This window comes from Larimichthys crocea, chromosome XII (assembly GCF_000972845.2).
Source record: "Larimichthys crocea isolate SSNF chromosome XII, L_crocea_2.0, whole genome shotgun sequence".
Lineage (NCBI taxonomy): Eukaryota > Metazoa > Chordata > Actinopteri > Sciaenidae > Larimichthys > Larimichthys crocea.
The window spans coordinates 21,838,993-21,860,903 of record NC_040022.1 but is presented as its reverse complement, the minus strand read 5'-3'; the positions used below and the strand labels follow the sequence as shown (position 1 = coordinate 21,860,903).

At 42.9% G+C, this 21,911-nt stretch overlaps 1 protein-coding gene across 2 annotated transcripts in view; it reads left to right on the top strand.

The window, feature by feature from the left end:
- The first annotated feature begins 356 nt into the window (after window positions 1-356).
- Window positions 357-21,911, top strand: part of LOC104929807 (septin-9) — a 95,232-nt gene continuing 73,677 nt past the window's right edge. Inside the window, exons 1-2 of one of the 2 annotated variants that reach the window (XM_010744419.3) lie at window positions 357-645; window positions 10,822-10,884. In XM_010744419.3, coding sequence (XP_010742721.2) covers window positions 624-645; window positions 10,822-10,884 — 85 coding nt within the window. In that variant the 5' untranslated portion in view covers window positions 357-623. Of the gene's footprint in view, window positions 646-10,821; window positions 10,885-15,149; window positions 15,284-21,911 lie in introns of those variants that run through there. The other variant, XM_010744420.3, reaches the window with a different exon arrangement.

Below are 21,911 nucleotides of genomic sequence, written 5' to 3'. Positions count from 1 at the left end.
CAACCTCCTTAATTAATGAATTATTTCATAGGGAGAGAGTGATCCCCTGGTTTTATTTTATTGTTTAACTCCAAGGATGATTCTCATGTTTGATAATCTGTTGGATCATTCAATGTTGCGCAACAGACCAAACCTGAGCACTGCTGAATTCCAGGATTACTGAGCTGTCCAATTAAATTAATTAGTTGCAGATGGTTTGAAAACCCACAAACCCCCCAGCAAACATTATTTAAACATGTCTTTATTCCACCTCACAGCTTTGATATGTGAAAGCCCCCGCAGTTACAGTAACCACTCCCGCTCCTGGACTGGGCGTGCGTCAGGAGCGCAGGTGTGATTGTATCCATTTCCAACATACTGTCTTCCCAAGTAGCTCGCGGTGGATATAAGGACGGGAATAAGTTAAGAAAGTTGAATAAGAAGCGAATTTACCTGCGTCCAGGTGCGTTTGGAAAGCTGACCGTCCAGGAAAGAGGGGAACAGTGAGAGAGAGAGGAAGGAACAACCTGGAAAAAGTTACAGATGCAAACGTCCTCTTGACACATTAAGAAACCGGAGCTGCTCATCAACTCTTACCAATTCTAATAGAGCCTAACCACTGAAAGAGGAACCCATCCATAATCATGAAGAAATCTTCATATACAGGTGAGTGCGTTGCTTTTAAATAACAGGACATGATAAGATATCATCATGTAGTTGTAGCCTGATTAGAGGACTAAGGGCTTGTAAAATATTGGTGTGTGCGTGCAGGAGTGTGAGAGAGCTGCAGGTAAATATTTAACAGTAATCATCAGTGCAACCAACACAGAGGTGAACATATCAAACTTCTTCTTCTTCTTCTTCTTTTGAATGCCCCCTTTGCAAAAAAAAAGGCCCAAGGTGTGGTTGTAAAACATTTCTTGTTGGTTTTTGGACTCCAAATGATGCCTGACACATGACATCATGACAGAGAGAGAGAGCTAAGCTCATTATTATGAAGTCCTCCGGCTAAATGTGAGATTCTTTCATGCTCACAGAGAACATAACAAAGAAGAAAGTAAGGATTCGTGATAGATGGTTAACTCCACTCATGAGACAGTTACCTTGTTCATCTGGTTTGATTGACAGTTTTACGGTACGGTTACTTCACTCCTCCCCACTCAAACCCAGAAGAATGACTTGATTTATGCATCTGCATCAAATCTACAGTACACAAGCCTATTGGTTTACTCTGGGACAGGCTGGATCCTATTGTGGTTGTTGCGAAATAGTATTTTTTTTTAAGACACGGAGGTTATCTGGGTATTAGACAGCTCGCAGCTCTCTCTGGAGGATTGTGTTGTGTTTATACTGATTGAAGTCTGATTTTGACACCTTGACACCTTGTTGCCTTGAGGTTTGAATCAAAGTTGTTGATGGCCTCCTAATCACTGACTGCCACTTCATCCCTCTATCTCCTTCTTCCTTCCTTCCTTCCTTCCTTCCTTCCTTTGTCTTTCTTCTCCTCCAGCTCCTCCTTTCTCATCCCCCTCTTTCTTTCTCTCACTCCCATCTTCATCTGAGTGTCCTCACCCTCCACCTTCCTCCCACCCCCACCTCTCTCTTTCTCCCTCTATAAGCTCCGGCTCAGTCCAGTGTACACAACCATATCCCGCGGAATGCCAGCTTTCCCGGCTCTCGTTCCTTAAGTCTTTGTGTGATGGAGCGTCCGACGTTTTTTTTTTTTTTTATCAGAGCCAAGCACATGTTGGGTCATGCTGCCTCCTCCTCCTCCTCCTCCGCCTCCACCTGCACCTCCTCCTCAGCCTGTGTGTGGTGTGTGTGTTCTCCCTCTGCCGTGCGACGTGTGTGGAGCTGTCACATTCTTTGTCAGAGCTTCACTCGGAGAATAGTCTAATAACAAAGCGAGTGTGTGTGTGTGTGTGTGTGTGTGTGTGTGTGGAGTCTGATGTGTTTTATGAAAGGCCCTCGTCTCTAACGTGTAGGGGTGTTTATACAAGCATCAGAGATGTGGAGGGGTGACAGAGAGGAAGGTCGGCCTATGTTTTGTACGTAAATACCTCGCACACACACACACACACACACACACACACACATGGGCACTCACTCATTCGACCCCTTGCAGCTGAAACCCCGCTCATGGAGCCAATCCCTGCCTTGTACACCACTCCCTCAAGTTGTCTGGATCAATGAGTAACCTGTATGAATAACAGTCCACTCCAACACACACACACACAGAGTCATTATTTAACGAGTACACCCCCTGGTATGCGCTTTTATGTCCCACTCAAAAACACACACGCTCGTGCACACCTAATTTTACTTGTACCTGTGTGACAAATGCCTCACTCCGTGCTGCATTACAGCTTTTAGCCTGTTTATACCGGCGAGTCAGTGAGGCTTTGATACAGAGCCTAAAGCTATTGTTAGATGGTAACTTGAAAGTCAGGCTATAAACTGTGTTGAGACATATTTGCCCTGTCATCTAGCAGAGCATGCCGAGGATGGTCTAACCCTCAATTTGGCTTCCTAGAAGCCTGTGACTAATGGACTAATAAGGTATTGGAGCACGTGGACATGCACGTACAATACTCTGGTTGTGGTATTTCAAATTGTTTGATTTGACTGTGTATTGTCATTGACAGGATAGAATTAATGGACAGAGCCAAGCTAATGTGGAAGTGTCTCAAATCTGCATTGTTTCTAATGTCCAGCAGGGGGCAACTCTATGGCTGCAACAATAAAGTCTGATTGTATTGAGTTCCTACTTCCTCCATTGATTTATTACCCTTAGTCAACAGTTTCCTCATGAGTTTATGGTCTCAATCACTAGTTTCAAGTCTTCTTCCGTACAGCATGTTGCTCATGTTAAAGGTCATGGTCCCATTTAGACTATAATGGACAGTAAAATTGGGTATGCTTCCTTGTGATTAACAAGTCATTCTCAGTGAGTTTACGCAACACGAAACTCAACTCAAACTGTAAAACTAGCCGGTGCTAAATTAAGATTCTGTAACTGTGTTGCCTATTTTTCAGTGTACTGTTTAGCTGTCATACAAGAACCTTTTTGACCAGGCCAGGTCATTTGTTCCTGTTTAAAAATGGATTTAAAACCATAGACTGTATAAATAGTCAAAACCAACCGCAGCCCAAGTTGCAGTACCCACCACCCACCAACTCCATGCATCTCGTCCAATTATGGTCATTTCTGGCACAAGAAAAACATGACGGCAACGTCCATAATGTCAAACTCAAGGCTTCAAAATGGTTGTCCACAAACCAGCGGGTGACATCATGGTAGGTTTGCACTTATACTCTACGTGACAGTGCAGTGCGAGCCGCGCTGTTGGCAGCATGCAAAGTCTTGAGCTCATTCATGACAAAGATGTATTCAAGACACCATTTTAATTACCTGAACGCAAACTTCAATTCCAGTTTGATCAGCTTTATCATACACAACAGATCAGTAAAGCAGGAGAGAAACTCCAACTAGCTTTGAATGAAACGGTGTGTTCATCTGCAAACTTTGAGTTTACAGTTGAGCAACCTGAGCCATCAAAGTAAAACATACTGTTTGAAAACTGAATAATATTGCATAAATCTTAAAGCATGAAGTCCGTAAGGTAAGCAGCTAACTGAGGAACGTTAGTTTGAAATAAGTTCAAGAACAATGCTACACCTTTACTTCCAAGTCTTCTACAAGGATGGTGTGATGTTGGCTTCAGTATCACAATATAATGTATGACCCATCGAGTGTATTTAAAAGCTCTTTACAGTGTTCCCATTTCAATATGACAATTTTCAACAAAGCTTAATTAACCAGCCTGCTAAAACTTTGTGACATTTGTTGACATTAGTTATTTCAGATGAGTTAATCTTCAGAAATGACCAAGGATTTTGAGCGGTAATCTGCTCTTGTTTTCATTGTAAATATGAAGATCGACAGGTGTACCAACAGTAACTAAAGGGGGAGTGGCTTAGTGAACAGTAAATTTTGTCTGACAGGTATTTCTTTAGAGGCAGATAGGCTATTAATCACAAACCTCTCTGATTGTGTACAGGGCTTAAATGCATTTAACCTAGGCTATCCATTACTCCAACGCTTTGTACTCCACTACACCCAATAGTGTTTGCAACATAGTGTCATAGATATACTCTGGAATGTGGAGTTTCCCTGATTGCAGGTGACCTACAGTCTATGTCTTGTCTCTGCTGTGTATGGTCCTCCCCTCTCAGCCGTGTGGAGCCTGTTCTGAAGTGTCCACTCCGCTCTGTGTTTATTATCTGCAGCCAAGAATGCAGCTCTGTGATGCTGGCTGCTGTTGCTGCTGCTGTTGCCACTGTTGCTGGGGGGGGTGTCAACTGATACAACAGACTCCCTGTACTGTAGGCCCGAGGCCAGGAGAGAGCCTGTAAAAAAAAAAGATAATAGCAGGCTCGCAGTGGTTCTGATGTGTGGTTGAACATGTGTGCTGACATCTAGATACGGGTATTAGAATGATGAATCACATGCACATGTGGATGTCACCATTTCAAATACCTGTAATAACTGAAATTTGAAATTGCGCTGTCATCCGATTAACCTAATAGTTGAGAGATTTTCCTGCTTACCTTGAAGTCCATAAGAAGAAATATGCAAGTGTTCACCTCTGTAGACGAAACTCGACTGTTTGGCAGGAGAAACCATGTCCTGTTGTGACATGAATGATTTTTTTTATTGCAACTAGCAATGAGTTTAAGTGTTAGTGATTCATATCTGCTCAGTGAGCATATTGGAGCGAAGCTAGCGCAAGCAAGATAATACGTGTCAGCGCCATGTGAGCCACGCTGTTGGCAGCGCACAAAACGTCTTGATCTCATTTGTAGCAGATGCACTGAAGACATCTTTTTATAACATTTTAATTACCTGGCTGTTGAAAGAACATTATCTGCACTGGCTGAACGCAAACTTCAATTTTAGTTTCAGCTTGATCAGCTTTATTATCCATGATAGCAGATGTTTTTTTTAAATATACTTAGGCCATATACAAACACATGCAAGTCAGTGTTTTTCTATGTGCAAACATGGAAATCCCTGACGCTCTTAAAAACATTGGTTATCTCTTTTCTGAACTTGCACATAGATACAACTGCTCCCTCACTCAGTGGTTCACCTGTGACATACAGTAACTACATGTTTCCAGAGGGTGTTTCAAGCCATAAAGCTCTATTGACTATTTAACTGACTCCGTCGGTTCTTTAACTGCCTCACAAGAAGGAAGGCAGATCTTTATCTGCCACACCGGTATTGTTTTATAGACTGCCGTGGTATCCTGACTAACCCTCGCTTAAAACACTTTTGGGCTCGTGTTTGCATTGTGAAGGGAACAGAAAGGTGACTGTGTGTTTGGCAAAGCGGTGTTGGTTTTCAATAAGCGTGGTGAGTGAGGGATAGGTTCGCGTTGAAAGCGCGGAGGTAGGAAAAGGTGTTGCCCGGTTCATACCTTTGGTGCCAGAACAACGGCTATTCATTTGGGAGGAGTGCACTTGAGGGTCATGGCCAATGTCTTTCCTCGACTACATGTGCACACACATGTGTGTGTGTGAGTGTGTGTGTGTGGGTGTGTTTGGTGTGGCCCTTCCTCATTTGGACGCATCCAGGTAAAGGCCTTATCTGGGCTGTAAAAACAATCTTGAAAAATGGCTGCCCAGCCTTTCAGCCTCAGTTTCTCATTCTCTTTCTCCACCCATCCACCCTCTCCTAGCTCCTGGGCAGAGTTGTGAAATGCTGTGTTTGCGGCTTACTCATAATAAGTGTAATGAGAGCCATAGAAGCACAATGGAGCAGATGAGAGAGCAGAAAAGAGAGGGATTAGTGATGTTTACATTTTCACATTAAGATATTATGATAATTGTCCGTAGGATTTGAATCCGACCTGCGGCTCTTTGCCGCATGTCATTCTCCCATCTCTCTCTTCCCACACTCTTATAAAATAAAGTACGAAATAAAACTTGAAAAAAGGCCAACAATATATCTAAAAAGGCAAAAAATATATCTAAAAAAAGAATATTCATTGATTTATAAAGAAATTGCGATATTGATATATATCAAGATGTAGTATAACAAGCCAGGAATGTTGGTAGAAAAATGTAAATGGTTTCAGAAAATATTTTTGTGGTATCACGCAACCCTACTACCACACAATTTCTTTGTTTAATGTAACTAATGTAGCTTTATTTTGATCTATTTATCCCACCCTGCAGATGTAAGAGAAGAGTGTTTAGTGCTGATAGTTTTATAACTGTGGGGAGAATGAAATGGCAATAGCAATTATTATTAATTAAGATAAATAAAAAACACCTCTGCCATCACAATATTGTAGCAACACATCAACACCGTCTGCCACACAGTCGATGTTTTCATCAAAACACCACCGAGCCCTGAAGGGGAAAAGTGTAAGCAAAGAGAGAAAGAAGATCCTTCACCTCCTCTGCCCTCCTGCTCACAAAAGACATGGTGTCGCCTCCTTGTGCAAACACAGAAATCTCAGATAGTTGCTAAAGAGGCAGAGCATGCATTACAGTGTGTGTTTTGTGCATCACTCCGCCCGTGTGTGTGTGTGTGGGGGGTATCTGTTTGCAGATCTTCATTCATGAGTGTGTGTGATTGCTCTTGTGTTTCAAGCACCTTAAAGTGCTGCACCCTCTGCCCTCCGTGCACCTTCTCCAGTCATCTGAGACACCAATAACTAATCAGTTGACATGTTTGTCCAGGCATAGCCGTGCACTTGACCGGTCACGTTACACACACACACACACACATACATGGCTTTAACAAGCTGTGCAATTGACATCAATCAGTTGAGGCCTATAGTAAATACACAGGCAGCCATGCATTTGCTCTGGTCCACGATATGACTTGAGGCGTTGCTCAAAGTGGGTTTTTTTTTCCGTTAGCAATAACACAGGTTTCATTCATATCATGTATCATGTGCACATTATGATCTCTGTTGTTCATAGCAGTGTCATAAGACAAATATGACCTCAGAGGATTACAAATCGCTTGAAGTGAAAAAAAAAAAGACATGGATCATAGTGTCGGAGATCTTTATGAAATCTGTGCTGTGTGTGTTTTTTCTTCTTGTGGCCCCAGACAAGACTGAGCAGGTGAGTACAGCAACAGACTCTGCATGTGCACACACACACACACCTTTGTGCCAACATACAGTTTAACTTTGCAGGTGTCACTCCTTTAGTTTGTATTTACGCTCACGACTGCGATTGGCTAATGCATATTTGCTTTCTGTCTGTCAGCACTTTGCCCAACTACTGGATATGTTGAATTATATCACCTCAGTGCCAAATGTTTTATCAGCTCACACTTTGTGGTGCTGTTACGGCTTCTGTGGCGCGTTACGTTGTTGCAATGGTGAACTTTGCTTGGTCTGTTTGAGGCGCTTTGTGTTATAAGGGTGTGTGTGTACGTGTTTGTGTGTGTGTGTGTGTGTGTGTGTGTGTGTTCACCTCACCTCTCACAAGCTGTATTCCCAGAGTAAATAGGTACAGGCATGCTTTTTGGCTGCGAGGCTTGAAAGACTTAACTCAGTCTTATTTGTTCTGTCATTTTCCATACACTTAAAGCTCTGAAACGCACGTAGATGTGTACACACTCACATAATAGGCTGATGGTGTTATCGCCCGGCAGATCATGGCAGATTACGGATTTGCACTTGAAGCAAAAAAAAAAAGGGTTGACTCTTTGAGTATTGCACTTTTGACAGCCTGATCGCACTGTTAGTGATTTAAAAAAAAAAGAGTGAATACTTCCTCTCTGAATCAACAGTGAAGCCAGAAGCAGCTCTGTCGCTGACGTTTAAATCAACCTTAAAATAACATTCACTGAAACACTCACACATTTCCTCCGCAAGTTCTCACAAGTCAGTTAAATCTGTTATTTGCTGCACAGTTTAAAATTCATCGTAACCTGCTCGGACAGTCTCACCATGGACATGGACTTCTTCCATTAGTTTGACACAGATGTGTTTTTTGTTTCAGAGCTTGGACATGGTGCTTTGCTGAGTTAATCGCTGTAGACAGGTTGTTCTGACCTGGACACGTACTGTACACACTGACCAGTTCATGTTGCTTCAATATTCTTATCTTTACATGACATAAATTCAAAATAATGAGAGTATCTCTCATTTTTAAAGCTTCCTTTGCCAATTTTATGCATAATGTTCCCTCCTTTAAACCAGTGTTGGTCTTGTTTGTTACTGCCAACAATAATAATTACACTACTTGTTATCATTTTTAATACATCCCGCAAAATCTGTAACTTTCTCCTTTAAATATTCAGCGTGCCTCTGTGTGAATGTCAGGGTTTTTGTCCAGCTAAGCTTTCAAACTAGCAGTTTTTTTCTGCAGCCTATGAAGCCATAAAAGTTACAGGCAGGTTGAAAAGCACACACGGCTCAAGCTGATGACAAGACACAATCTTTTAAACGACTTCCGTTATTGGAAATTATTTTTTACCTGGGGGGTCTTCTGTTATCGGTGACTGGCATTTTTCCAAGAATCTGTCAAAACAGAGCGTCAATCATGGAGACGTTTCAAACAGCCATCACCCTCCATGGCCACAGACGCCTCATCTTTGGTGCTGTCACAGATCGTAGTAGGTGTTTTATGACTACAGATTGTGAAGCAAATTTTTAAAGTGTAAAAGTATTTTCAAGAAAACTGAAACTGTGGTGGGACAAACACACTGTGTTTTGTGTAAGTGAATAATATGGAAACATGTGTGATATCCCCACAGCTGTAGTCTTGACCAGTCATGAAATAAAATCCTGAGTCCTCTTTGTCCAAGACTGAGACAAGGCATGGTAAAAAATGCAATGAATTCCCAGACAAGACCAAGACTTTCAAAAAGTCTGTACTACAACACTGCAGTGTAGTAAAATCTTGATTTGATTTGTTTGGTCTCACCTGCTTTACAAACTGTCTGTCTTGTAGTGGCTGGTAGTGGCAGAAATAGCAGGACAAAGGTCATGCTGAATGACCGGAGGAGTTTCCACAGAGAGTGGCACATTTCATCATCACTTATAGTAGTTTCTTTTATTTACTATCCTCTCTCAAAGAGTGAATGACTGTAAAACTCTCTCTCTCTCTTTCTCTCACCCACACACACGTCTTCCAGTCCTACAGTGGCACGTTCACTCCCCTTTCCTCGGACCAGCTGTCTTTGTGTTGAAACCAGTAACAACACAGGCGGGAAACCACTATGTTTTGCTCGCATCATTGGCAGTCAATGAATGTCATGTAGCACACTGATACGTGGTCGGAAGTATTTCTAAGAACTTAAAAACAGGATGGGACGACTGACTCACACAGGATGAACTTAGTTGATGCAGGAGAGCAGCAGAGGATGGGGGGGGGAGTGGAAAGAAGAAAAATATAGGACGACTGACTCAGACCGGATGAACTTACTTATTTACTTGATGCAGGAGAGCAACAGAGGACGGGGGAAGAAGAAAAGAGTGTGTGGTTAAACCAAGTGAGCCGCAGCATCTTGTTATTGTGCCATCACATGTTCCAGGAATGGCTAAACACTTCAACGTTTTATCAGGCTAGAAGATTACAATAGTAGGTCTGTATCTACTCTTTGTTTACGTGGCGTTATGTTGGCATTAGAGGAAAAGTTATGTTTCAGTCTGGAACACAGGGATGGAGAGACCAACTAATCAACAGACTGACCAACAAATCCCACAGAAGACATCAAAAATAGCACATCTTGGTATGACTATTGCCTCGAACTAATAAAGCACACAGTCACATTTAGTCAAATGCCTTACAGAAAATAGACATCACCACTTGGAGCTGAGTCACCCATCTGAACAGACAGCAACACTTCCTGTCCTTGTTTGGCTCGTTCCCCACTCATGCAGTAGCTGGTGATTCAGCAGAACTGAACACACACACATTCCCTTACTCTCTCACACACACACACACGCACAAGCACAAGGGCATATCTATGCGAGATTACTTGGAGCATTCCACTACTGTCAGGAATCAGATCATCGGCCAAGAGGAAGTGGCATTCCTCTGATTCTTCAACAAGCACCCGGAAGGACCTGGGAGCTGTTAAATGTGCATGATGCCATCCATTTGTTTTACTGGACATTGACCAGAGCTATAACAGTATCAGGCAACTGAGGTCAGCATGGTGACATATCTGACTGCTTCTTATCCTTAATTGTTTCCTGCGATTGTCAATACTAGAAGATAATCTTGGCTTATTTACAACATTTTTCCCTGCAGAGTTCAGATTGTTATTGGCTTTTATGATGATCAGCATTTGCAGTTATATTAACTTACACGTTAGTGTTTATTGATGCTTTGACTCTCCCCTTTGACATATTTATTATAGACGTGACATTTATTTAAAAATAGTGGCATCATTAATTATGTGTATTGTACCTTGTGAGCTACCTCGTGTGTTATTTCCACATCATCCACACAATTCTAGATATAAGATACAAACAAGCCACAAATGAAATTGAGGAAAAACATTTTTGGCTTTGCTTTAATAGCCAAATGTCCTTCAAGTAAAATGTGAAGTCTCTATTTGGTGCTTTTTTTTTAACATGTTTTGCTGCATTTAGCAGATGTTCCCACCTATAGTATTGGATAAAAAAACGCTCATTGATAGGACAGTCAAAAACCAAACCTGCCACCCAGGCTGGTCCTTTGTACGTCTAATAGTTCTCAAAGTAACCCCAGGACATAGAACTTTGCCTCTTGTTGATGAAGTGTGATCTGTTTCTGTCTCTTGACTTTACTCATTTGTCCTTCTGTCCCCGTTCACAGCGAGGTCAGCCAGCACTCGGGCAAGGAGAACAGAAAGAGAAGGATCTGGCATCACCAGTCCCAGTAAGTAGACTGCACCGGTGTCATTTCACTTCATCTTTTCATCCATACATTCAGCAACTAGTACAACCTTGTATTTATTGCATCCGTATATATCTGAAAGACAGTCCACTTATGTCCAGATTTGCTCAATGTCAAAGTCTACTCTACCTTTTCCGGCTTCTATTTAATCACTCACTATTCCTGTTAAGTATTATGTAAGTCACTGTCATTGACCTGCAGCAGAGGGATGTGATAACACTGAGGGCACAGCAGGTACGGTTTCCTCACCTGACAACGGCTGATAGCAGGTAAACAGCAGATCACAAGCAAAGCAATAAAGACATGGAAGGATGGCAGAGTGTCAGACTTCAAAGAACAGAAGACGTTTGTGTCTTGGTGCCGATATAAGAGTGACTGTATCACTCCACGTGTTCATAAATGTGTGCTTCTTTCTTGTCTACAGCTCTTTATGGACAAAAAGCAAAATAATTGTGTTTCTAACTAGTGTCACAGACAACAAGGGAACAGAACAGACTCAGATGCAGAACAATAGATAGTGACAATAACAAAGGATTTACAGATAGTCAGGCAGGCTCAGTACAAAGCCAGGTAAGGCAGCCCAAACAAATCAGTAAAGAGCAGGATATAGCTAAAGTCCAAAAGGCAGAGAGGGTTCAAGGAACCAAACAGAAGTCCAAACAATAGAACAAAACACAAGGAATGGCTGAAACACTTAAACCTATAGGATGAACATGAACTGACAGTAAAACCAAGGAACGCAGGGTCTACGGTCAAAAAAATGTGCTCCTAAGTCCTTTCCTAACCACTTTCCTTTGACCTCGATAGAAAACGTCACAAGGTCAAGGAAAGATGTGAAGGAGAGGTCATAATGAGTTAGGAGAAGACGACTGCACTTACACTTGACTACGTCATTATGCGACGACGAATGTTATTGATGTGACCTGTGGTAAAACTACAAAGTCCAGAAGATGGACTACAAAACGTGCGCTCTTAGCGTGTAGTTTAATGCAGGAAATATGGGAAACCCGGTGAAAAATATGACTTCATTATCAACGTTTTGTCGCTACCGCAAGGAATTGTTGGGCGGCATTACCTCCTTTCCTTTCGTAAAGGATGGTCCCGTGTATCCTATGCTAAAGGAGATAATAAAGGAAGCATTGAAGCTCTTTTCCTTAACAGTTAGAGAATTCAAACAACTCTTATTATGGCGGAAACGTTAATACTTCCGGGTCATTTCACTCAGTTAGGAAGGTTCCTAAGCAAATTTGACTATTCGACAGCACCCAGGGACTAAATAGGCGGGATAACAAGACACAGGTGAAACTAATCAGGGTGGAACAGATGATCAAAATTGGCGGGAAACACAACAATGACAGGAAGTACAGGTACAGACATGAGGAGAAGGGAGAATTACAAAATAAAACAGGAAACACTAAACACAAAAAGAGCTATGACAACTAGACGAGAAGATCTAACAGAGACATAATTAAAAGAGCAGCAGTAGCTTCTCTGTCAGTCTGGTAATGACATTTCCTCCTTATTTTACTACATTTTGTTACCAAAGGAGAAGGAAAGCATTAAATTATCAGCCAAGTGTAAAAACATATTCATTCTATATTCATATTTTTGCATTTTATGGTGCCTCCCTTCAGGGTTTTATTTATTTATGAAAACTAGTCAATGCACATATGTGTACGTGTGTCTGTGTGTAGCTAATACTCAGTATTGGTATGCAGGCTGAAGCTGTGGCTTACCACTGAGGCATCTTCTGCAGCATCAGCACATAGAGAAGAGGGAGACGAAGAGAGGAGGGGGACCGAAGCACGCACAAACACACAAAAATACACGCTAGGTTAGGACACACTGTATGTAAAGACACACACACAGTCAACATATTAGGGCCCGTGTGTTGTGCAAGGGCTCGTTTCATCAAATTTGCAGCGTGCAAGCTGTGACTTGCAAAATGCACACTCGCATTTCCTGTTTTGTTCATTTTAGGTTAAATGTGTGAACATTCAAGGCGACTACAGGATTAAATATATCACATTTTTTTCTGTGTATTCATTCAGAGAGCTGACACTGCACATAGTTGTGATGGTTGTTTCATGTTTCTGCATATATACGTATGAGCAGACAAAATGAGCCAGCACAAAACAGGAAGGAGTATTCGGAGCAAACAGGGACAGCAACATGAGCCCAGAACAATTTTATTGTTAGATTGAGTCACCTGAGTACTTCCTACTGCCCAAACTTTATAGAAACTATAGAAACAGCTGTAAAGTAAATTTGACCCAAACAGATGATTTTTTTAAAGTGTTCAGTTTCTGACTAAACATCTGGAGAAAACTGTAGGAACACTTTATTTTAGTGAGTGTACACAAAATCCAAATGATGCTCCACCTACAGTACGTGTATTGATTTTTATTCTGGATTCATTTGTGTTGTGTTTTCAGCATCTTGAGTTCTTGAGCTGCTGTGTTTTACTATCTGTGACTGTCTGTCACATACATATACACACAAAAGCATACCAGAAACACTCACACACAGATGCAGATATGCATTAGCGGATACAAACACACACACACACACACACACATACAGGTTGTTGGGAAGTGCTTAAGGCAGAGGATAAGGCCCTGCTTGTCAGCAGACCTCCCTGACGTTGATGCAGTCGCCACGGGGCATGTGTGTGCATGAGTGTGTGTGTGCATGAGTGTGTGTGTGTGCATGCGTACATGAGTGTGTGTGTGTAGGTGTGTGTGCTCATTGGCATTTGGTGGGAGATGCCCCGTACAAAACATCTGCCAACAAGGCAGATTTACGAGCCGGCAGGCGGCTGTTTGGATGATGCTTCACTGTAACCTCAATTCATACAAACACAGTCACATATGCACACACACACACAGGTCTATCCAACACTGTCCCTATTGTTTTTCTATGTGCAGTTAATTCCCATCTGACAGTCAGCAGATTCTGCTTTTGGACACACACCGAATTAGTGCTGATCATAATCTGAGGCGTGCACGTGTACAATGGGAAATATTCTTTTTGTTTTGAAGTTATTAGATAAAACAGTCATTAAATAATATAAAATGATAAAATGAATACACAATCACTTGTAGTGCATTTTATAAGGTATACTTTCTTCTCACCTCATCTTGTATGGCTAAAAAATAGGTTTCATTTGTGATGCACCTATAGGTTTGTAAGCTGTCTGCTCTTTACTTCCAAGCTGTCAGAGATACTTATTTTGGCCATTTGGGGCCGCCAGTGCACAACTGTTGCTTATTTCATTACCCAAATTAGGCAGCTGGCTTTAATTAAAGAATTAATGAAGACAGAAAGCAATATATGAACACACTAAATGCTGACACGAATGCACAAACACATTGTGCACACGGGTCAACATGCAATACGCAAAGTCGCTGGAGCGGTACGTGTTGCACAAGTCAGACTGACATGTCTGAGTTTGTTTGATCTCTCTATCGAGGCTCAGACGCTTGCCATGTGACCTCTGACCCCCGGCGCAGTGTGAGGGACGTGCCAAAGGTCAGAGGTCATCCGAGTTTCCTGAACACAGAGACGCACACTCACTCAGTCCTCTTTCTTTTCCCGTCTGGAATATTTGCTCTTGCTGTCATTTTTCCTCACCGGTAACTCGATGCCTCTCCTGCGTTAACCCTTGAAAACATTTTTGAGACGCATGTTTTCATAGAGTTCGCCTCTCTTGCTTCCATCCTGTATTGTTTTTGCATGTCAGTGTTGTTTCAACAGGCTATCATCCATTGTATTCATCGCGTGGAAGTCTAGTTCAAGAAATGCTTCAGCTTGACTGAAGATTGGTATCAAATGGATCAAGGCCACTGCACACACACACACACACACACACACACACACAAGGAGCATTATAAGTTAGCTGACGGAAGAGTTTGCAAGTCCAGTGGGTTATTTTCGTCTGTAAGGAGCCTGTCCGTGTCACATGGCGGAGCTAATGGTTTCTATTTTCAAGATACAATGCCGCTTCAGTCTTTTGGTCTCATCAGAGAGAAGGAGAGGGTAAGAGCGAGAAAAAAGAGAGAGCGCGCGAACGCAACATATGATCAGCACATGGGGATGTCGTAATTCCGAATTCATTAGTAAGACACACTGAAGGAATCAAACTGGGGTGAGGGAGGGAGAGCAAAGAGAGCCCAAAAGGAAAGAGAGAGTAAGAAGAGGAGGAAGAGGAACAGAGGGAAGGGAGGGAGGGAGAGAGAGAGAGAGAGAGAGGGACGAGAGAAAGGGAAGTCCAAAAAAAGACAGAGAGAGAGAGAGAGAGGGAGTGAGTGGAGTCAAAGAGCAGACACTACATGTGGCTGTGGAGGGAGTGATCTGGTTATGGAGGGGGACAAATTCTCAGGTAAGACAAACTCTCCGGAAACTGTCAGCCCAGATGAGTTCACACTTCTGACTGGAGGACAAAGTGTAGCTTCAGGTTCTTCAATCAGCTTTTTCACTGTGATCGAGTGTCTATTCTGTAAGAGCCTGCCTCTATTTTCCCCCTCTATGGTATTTTCCACTCTCTCATTCTGTCCTGTTTGCTGACTGCATGCTTTCTTTGGGGTTTGGAGCTGGGGAGCTGGAGAGAGCTCTGCAGGGTTTGTGTAGCAGCTTAGCAGACCTGTTTTGGTTTATCTGTCTTTTATCTGTGCTCTGCCTCTGTTATTTTGTTTGCAGGCTTGTCTGTCTCTTGTCTGTTGTTTGCCCACCATCTCCACCACCACCACCACCACCACCACCCTCTTTCTGTCCCATTGAAAGATATTTTTAGTGTTTTTTGTCTTGTACAGGTTATTGCCCAGTCACTACCTCTTTTCCATTCTCTGTCTGCTGCTTGTCTGTTCATTTCAAATGTTCACTACTTAAAAGTAAGACTTTCATTGCAGAGCAAAAAACTTTCTGAAGGGCTGATTCTGTGGTGAAGTGACACAGAAGCAGCACTTATTTCATAGACATTTCTCTCCCTCTCTCTCTCTCTCTTCTCTTTTTTTTCTCTCCATCTGCATTCTCCCATTCTTCTTTGGTGTGAAAACAGGAAAGAGCTCTGTTTGAACAGTACTACTCTTGTCCCTTGTGGCTCTGATCCCGCTTCAGCCATCAGTCAGTCCCTCCTTTAACTAACAGGATAAAGAAAGCACTGCTTTAGTCCACTAGCAAACAGTCAGCCGACTTTGCAAATAAAAAAAAATCCACATTTTTTTTTCCTCCACTCTGACGTTATTTCCCCCCGCTGGATGCTGTAAACAGTATACATATTGAATTGATAAGAGTCTGTGTGTGTGTGTGTGTGAGTGACTGTGTGTGTTGTACATTATGCTAAAGTCATTAGTGAGGCAATGCTGTCTGCTTCTTAATGGTATTTTTATGAGGGCTAGTGTGAGTGTTGTTAAAAAGGACCAAAAAAACGTAGCTGGAGTGGAAATGAAGTGAAGTGACTGCGGCAGCATGTGTGTGTGTATGTGTGTGGCTGTGTGTGTTTGTGACCTACCATAGCTCATAGCACCTACACGGTGTGTGAAATCTGGATGTAGGTGAGACCATTGACAAGTGTGTGTGTGTGTGTGTGTGTGTGATGGAGGTATCCCCCCCCCTCCCTCCTCTCTCTTTTAGTGTGGCCTCTTTTCTCCAGGTGCTCCCCCCAGTGAGTTGTAACAGCTTCAGCAGGACATACCTTGTGTGTGTTTCTGTTTTCCAGCGAAAGTTTTTATGCATTCATTCATACACACATTCATATACACACTGTGTATGCCTGCGCGCTTTTGGGTCAGTGGGATGTGGATGTTGTTGCACACAAATAGGTGGAATATGTAAGGGTGTCAAACTCATTTTAGGCTCATGGGTCACATACAGCCACAACAATTTGATCTCAAGTGGGCCGAAACCGGTACAACCACTGCAAAATAACCCATGAATAACACCACCAATGCCAAATTGTTCCCTTTGTTTTAGTGTAAATAAGTACAGCCACATTCTGGAAACAATAATGATTAACGAAGCAATCAGGTGAGATGTCTTAATCAGTGCACATCTCAGTTTCACATCACATGTGCATCACAATGTACAGATCACCGTGGAGCCACAAAGGCACAGAACATTTAGTCACATGTACTTTGTATCTGGACAACAATCCAGTATTTTACTTCTTTATAGGTCAGGAAGAACATTTTATTGTAGTCTACTCTTCTGTTGGCTTGTCAAATAAAAACAGTCCAATGTCATCTAACACGCATCGTGAGTATCTCTGACCAAGAAAGTTCGAATCACTCCTTGCTCATGTTCCTCCCTCGCTGGTGCTGATGCTCCCCCTTTGTTTCCTGTGTTTTCTTCTGACATGAATCAACAGCGGTGACCGCTCCCAACGGAAACTGTCAGCCCCACAGAGTTTGTGAATAACGCCTTAAATAAAAGGGCCGACGCATCCCATTCATTCGAGTCAGAATGAGGTCAGCTGATGATGCTCGATTAGAGTCTGCGTGACGTAGCTGTGGTCAGCTCGGACTGAAAATCTCATGACTGATGACTTACAGAGAAGCCTGAGCCATCTTAACTGACCTTCAGACCTCGTGAAGAAGTCGGTGAAAGATGTCGGCCATCTTCAATCTGTGCTGCAAGCTGTCTGCTTGATATGTAATATATGCTTCACCCACAAGGTGGAGGTGCTGAGTTGGGCAATCCAAAATACTCATTTGTGAACACTCACACAATTGTTGTTTGGGTTTGTTGTTTTTCGTCACAGCCCTCTTGTTTTGAATATGACTCTGTATGTTTGAGGATAACTTTTTATTAAAGGAAATGACAGGCCCCCGTTGCTTCCTGATGTGACATGATTGGTGTTGTTAAGGCCGGTCGTTGTGGCAACGCGCCGAGCAGAACAATAATGTGAGCGCAAGCAACAAGGAGCAACAAGGATGGCGATCACAATGCTGGCTTGTTGACGTACTAAACAGTGTTATTACCCGGTGGAGCAATGGAGCCGAGGGCGGAGGTGGGAGAGAGAGAAAGAGAGAGGCCTACTGAGAGTCATGTATGATGGAGGACAGCTGCTCTCTCTCTCTCTTTACCAAGTCATTCCAGCCCATGCGTGAGGGGACACACACTCAATCACACACACATACTGCAACGAAAAACCACCAAGCAAAAGCAATTGAGGGGGGTATGCCAGTGTGTGTACGTGTGTGTGTGTGTGTGTGTGTGCATGCAGTGTAGTCGAGCCATGTTTCCAACAGGTGCTGTATTTGATTAAAGTTTGCAGAGCCTGGCCGGGTGCTGCTGTTTAACATTTGGTTAAGGGCAGCTGCTGTCACTACAGCTGTGCATTTAGACAAAGCTACTTCACCATGTGGGCTCTGGGGCCACGCGAGGGGTTTTCATGTTTGGTGTGTGTGTGTGTGTGTGTCAGAGGGTAATATTATGAAACAGTCTGCTGCGTCTTTAGTGCAGACTCTTACATTATGTGTCTCTGCAAACATACTCGACTGTCAGCGATGCCAACTGCAGTTCTTTCTTGTGCCATTCCCACAAATAGCTGAAAGCACAGTACTGTACTGTACCGTACTGAAAGCCAGGCACTTTTTCTGCCTATGTTTACTCTACCAGCGCTGCTGATTCCATTAGTCATGCTAAAGCTGCTCTCTTTCTCTGTTTCCTTCTTTCTCACACACAGCAGGAGAAATCATCCTGCTTCCTAGTTTCCATTAAGGCCTGCGCAGAGAACTGGCACACCTTTTCCCACCTTTCCCCTCTTTCTTTTCCATCACATCCTCTCCATCTATCTCTCCTCCTCCTCCTCCTCCTCCTCCTTTTCTGAAGGTAGAGCTGCTTATTTTGAGGGTTGCCATGTAAACAGAGCTGCGGTAACCAGCTAGTCACGTCCAAAATATACACACGCGTACACATATACACAAGCAGTCGATGCAAGTAATGCACGCGTTCGCCAACACACAACAGCGCCGATTTTACCTCTTCCAGATGGCTTATTTGATATAGCCTGACTCATGGGTGAGTCGTCTGCATCGAGGCCAACAAAGCTTTTGTTGTTTTAGGATGAACTCAGCAGGAAGCTGGGGTTTCCTCTGTTGCTGATACTGGTAATGTTTGAAATAACAATGACTGTCTTTAATCCTGGCACGACCCGACGAAACACTGATCCACAATTCTATCACAATAATACATTTTATTTAGATTATCCCCCGTTTCCATCTGCAACTTAACTGGTGATGACACCCGGTTTATTAAATCTGCAGAGACAGATTGATCGAATGAAATCAGTGGTGATTTTGCTCACAGTCTGATATTTATTTATACAAGTAAGGCTGTTTTTATTATTGTAAGAAGTTGCATTTGACATAGCTGTAGTCGTGAATAAAACATTTCAGGTGTAACCTTGCATCCCACTACTCAGTGTGGGTTTGGTTACCACTGAAACATTTCTTGGAGCTGCATCTCAGATTCCAGTCAGCGCAGGACGTCTGTCCACTGGCACCGACCGGACCACAGTGGAGAGGGGCAGGCTGGCGCCAAAGCATGTTGACCTGTTACGTCTTCTTCTGTGTGTGTGTGTGCGTGTTTGTACATGTGTAGACTTGAACGCTGACATTTGCAAGCTGCTGTTGCCCTGGCATTGCCCTAGCAACTGCCATGCCAGCCTGGCATCCGTTTATAGAAGTTATCCTCTCCTCCTCCCACGCTGCTCCTCTCATTTTTCAGCTCTCATGAGGGCAGGACCTACTTTAGAGAGTAGTGGTGGTGGTCTGGGTTTCTTTAAGCAGTAGGCGGCTGTTTCTGTCTCTCTTCATCTCTGTTCTTCAGTGCAATATAACACCAGCAGCTGCCTATTCGAATACATCACAATGCCGTAATGTACAGTAAGCCCCGAGAGATTCATTATCTGACAGGCATTAGTTATTATCACTTCTTTTAAAACTACCACTGCCAAAACTAATTTTACAGTCTGAATCAGAAAAATCCTACAGATCCAGCGTCTCTGTCTCATCATGATGAATTCATCCTCAGGATAATAATCCATATCTTTACCGTTACTATCAGCGATGACAAGGAGAAATTTAGATTTTTCACAGTAATTCCCGCCTCCCTTTAGTCATAATGAAGATAACCATGACACAGCAATAAAGTTAACCAGAAAGAGGAGTCAGCGTGGTGGAATTCACACCATAATTAGATAAAAATATCAGTGCTGATATATGACATCAACATGACCTTGTGTCACCTTTTCCAGTCACAGTACAAACATTTAGTCCATTGCGTATCATATCCAACGCATATGTTATGCTAAAGGCGGATTAAAACTGTTTTCATAGCAGTTCACTGCATACTGCATCACTATCACTGCCAAGCGCATTCAAGTCTCTCTCCCAGTGTCACAGTTGTTGTAGCAGATTGGATTTGCGCTGTCCGGGCTTGCTGGAGCTTGCATGGATATGCAAGAGAAGGAAGTGTTCTTTTCTTTGTGTATGTGTGTTTAAGCGAAAGGGGTTGGGTGTTATACTGAGTGCATGTTGTGTGTGCACGTTTATATATATATACATATATGCATACATCTGCTGTGAGCATATTTGTTGTCTGTGCTGGTGTGTGCAGCTCGGTGTGTGTCTGAGTATGAGTGTGTGCCAGGGAGTGGAGGAATCTGACGCACATGTGTTGGTGAGAAGACTGTGTGGGCTGAAGGGTGTGTCTGGAGCAGGATTCTCCTCATGTCTCCATCTTTATCTGTTTCCAGATCACATTACTGTATGCTGGTGACACTGTTACCACTAACACTGTTGCCTATAGCGACGTGTTTTATTTATAGGAGCAACGCTGACCCCTGCTGGGGAAATCAGATATCGTGTGGTTCATACAGGTTTCATACAGATGTGTGTATATCTGGGTGGGACAACTGGATGAGTAAGAAGACCTCCAAGGCTTTAAATCTCTCGCTGTCTTCATAGACACTGCGCTGTGCTCTGTCAAACAATCAAGACAAAAGTTATGCATCCTTACAATCTGACAGCCCAGCCAACTACTGGAAATGTGTTCACCTGTCTTGACTTTTAAAGAATTCCAGGCATTGGTCCAGTTTTCAAGCTAGCCAGACATCCATTGATGATCAGAGAGATTTCTCACACATTTTGTGGGTTACATACTTCGCATGGTTCAGCGGCTGGGGGAATGTGGTATAAGATTAATCTCAGATTGCAGGTTTTGGTACAGTAAAGCCTCGTATTTGTTTTTCAATCTGCATGTTAGTGTGTGTCTGTACACTCGCACACATCTGTGTTTAGGATCGGTAAACATGCCTAAATCAACAGAAAATGCAAACCTCCATTCCAATGTAAGCAACAAATTGGCGGCGAAACTCACAAGACATGCGGCGTCTCGGTCCCAAACACGTCATGATAAATCACGCAGCAGCAACTACTGAGGATTTTTTTCTCCTTCTTTACGGCCTGAATAATTTACCACAGCTCAACTCCAAATCATTTTCCACATCGAATGCATTTTTCACCTGATGTATCTTTCTTTAAATTTTTGCCTCAGGTGTTGGTATCTCTTGGGGCTGCCCTTATTTTTTCAGCAGTAAATCTTTTCACATTAAAACGAGAGTTATGTGCGACTCACGTGTGTGTGTGTAGGAGATCCTCCTAATACACACACACACACACACACACTACTACTGTTAGTAGCCTGGTCACTACTAAATGGTTCATTTTAGTGAAGATGCCAGCAGCAGTGGTTCATCGCCATTGGCCTGTGGCCTGTGACCAACGCCCCTGTCCACCCTGCCCCCCACACACAGAGCCTCATTCACATGGTCATTAAGTCATTAGGCTACTTATTTATTGATGTCTGCCTCCAGAGCGACTGAGCATGTCAGACAATCTACAAACCGACTGTCCTGACCATATTAGTCCATAGTGTGATTCAGGTCTTCACTATGTCTTCCTTTCACTCCATCTCCCCCCTGTAAGATGTGTTCGAATGGAGACTTT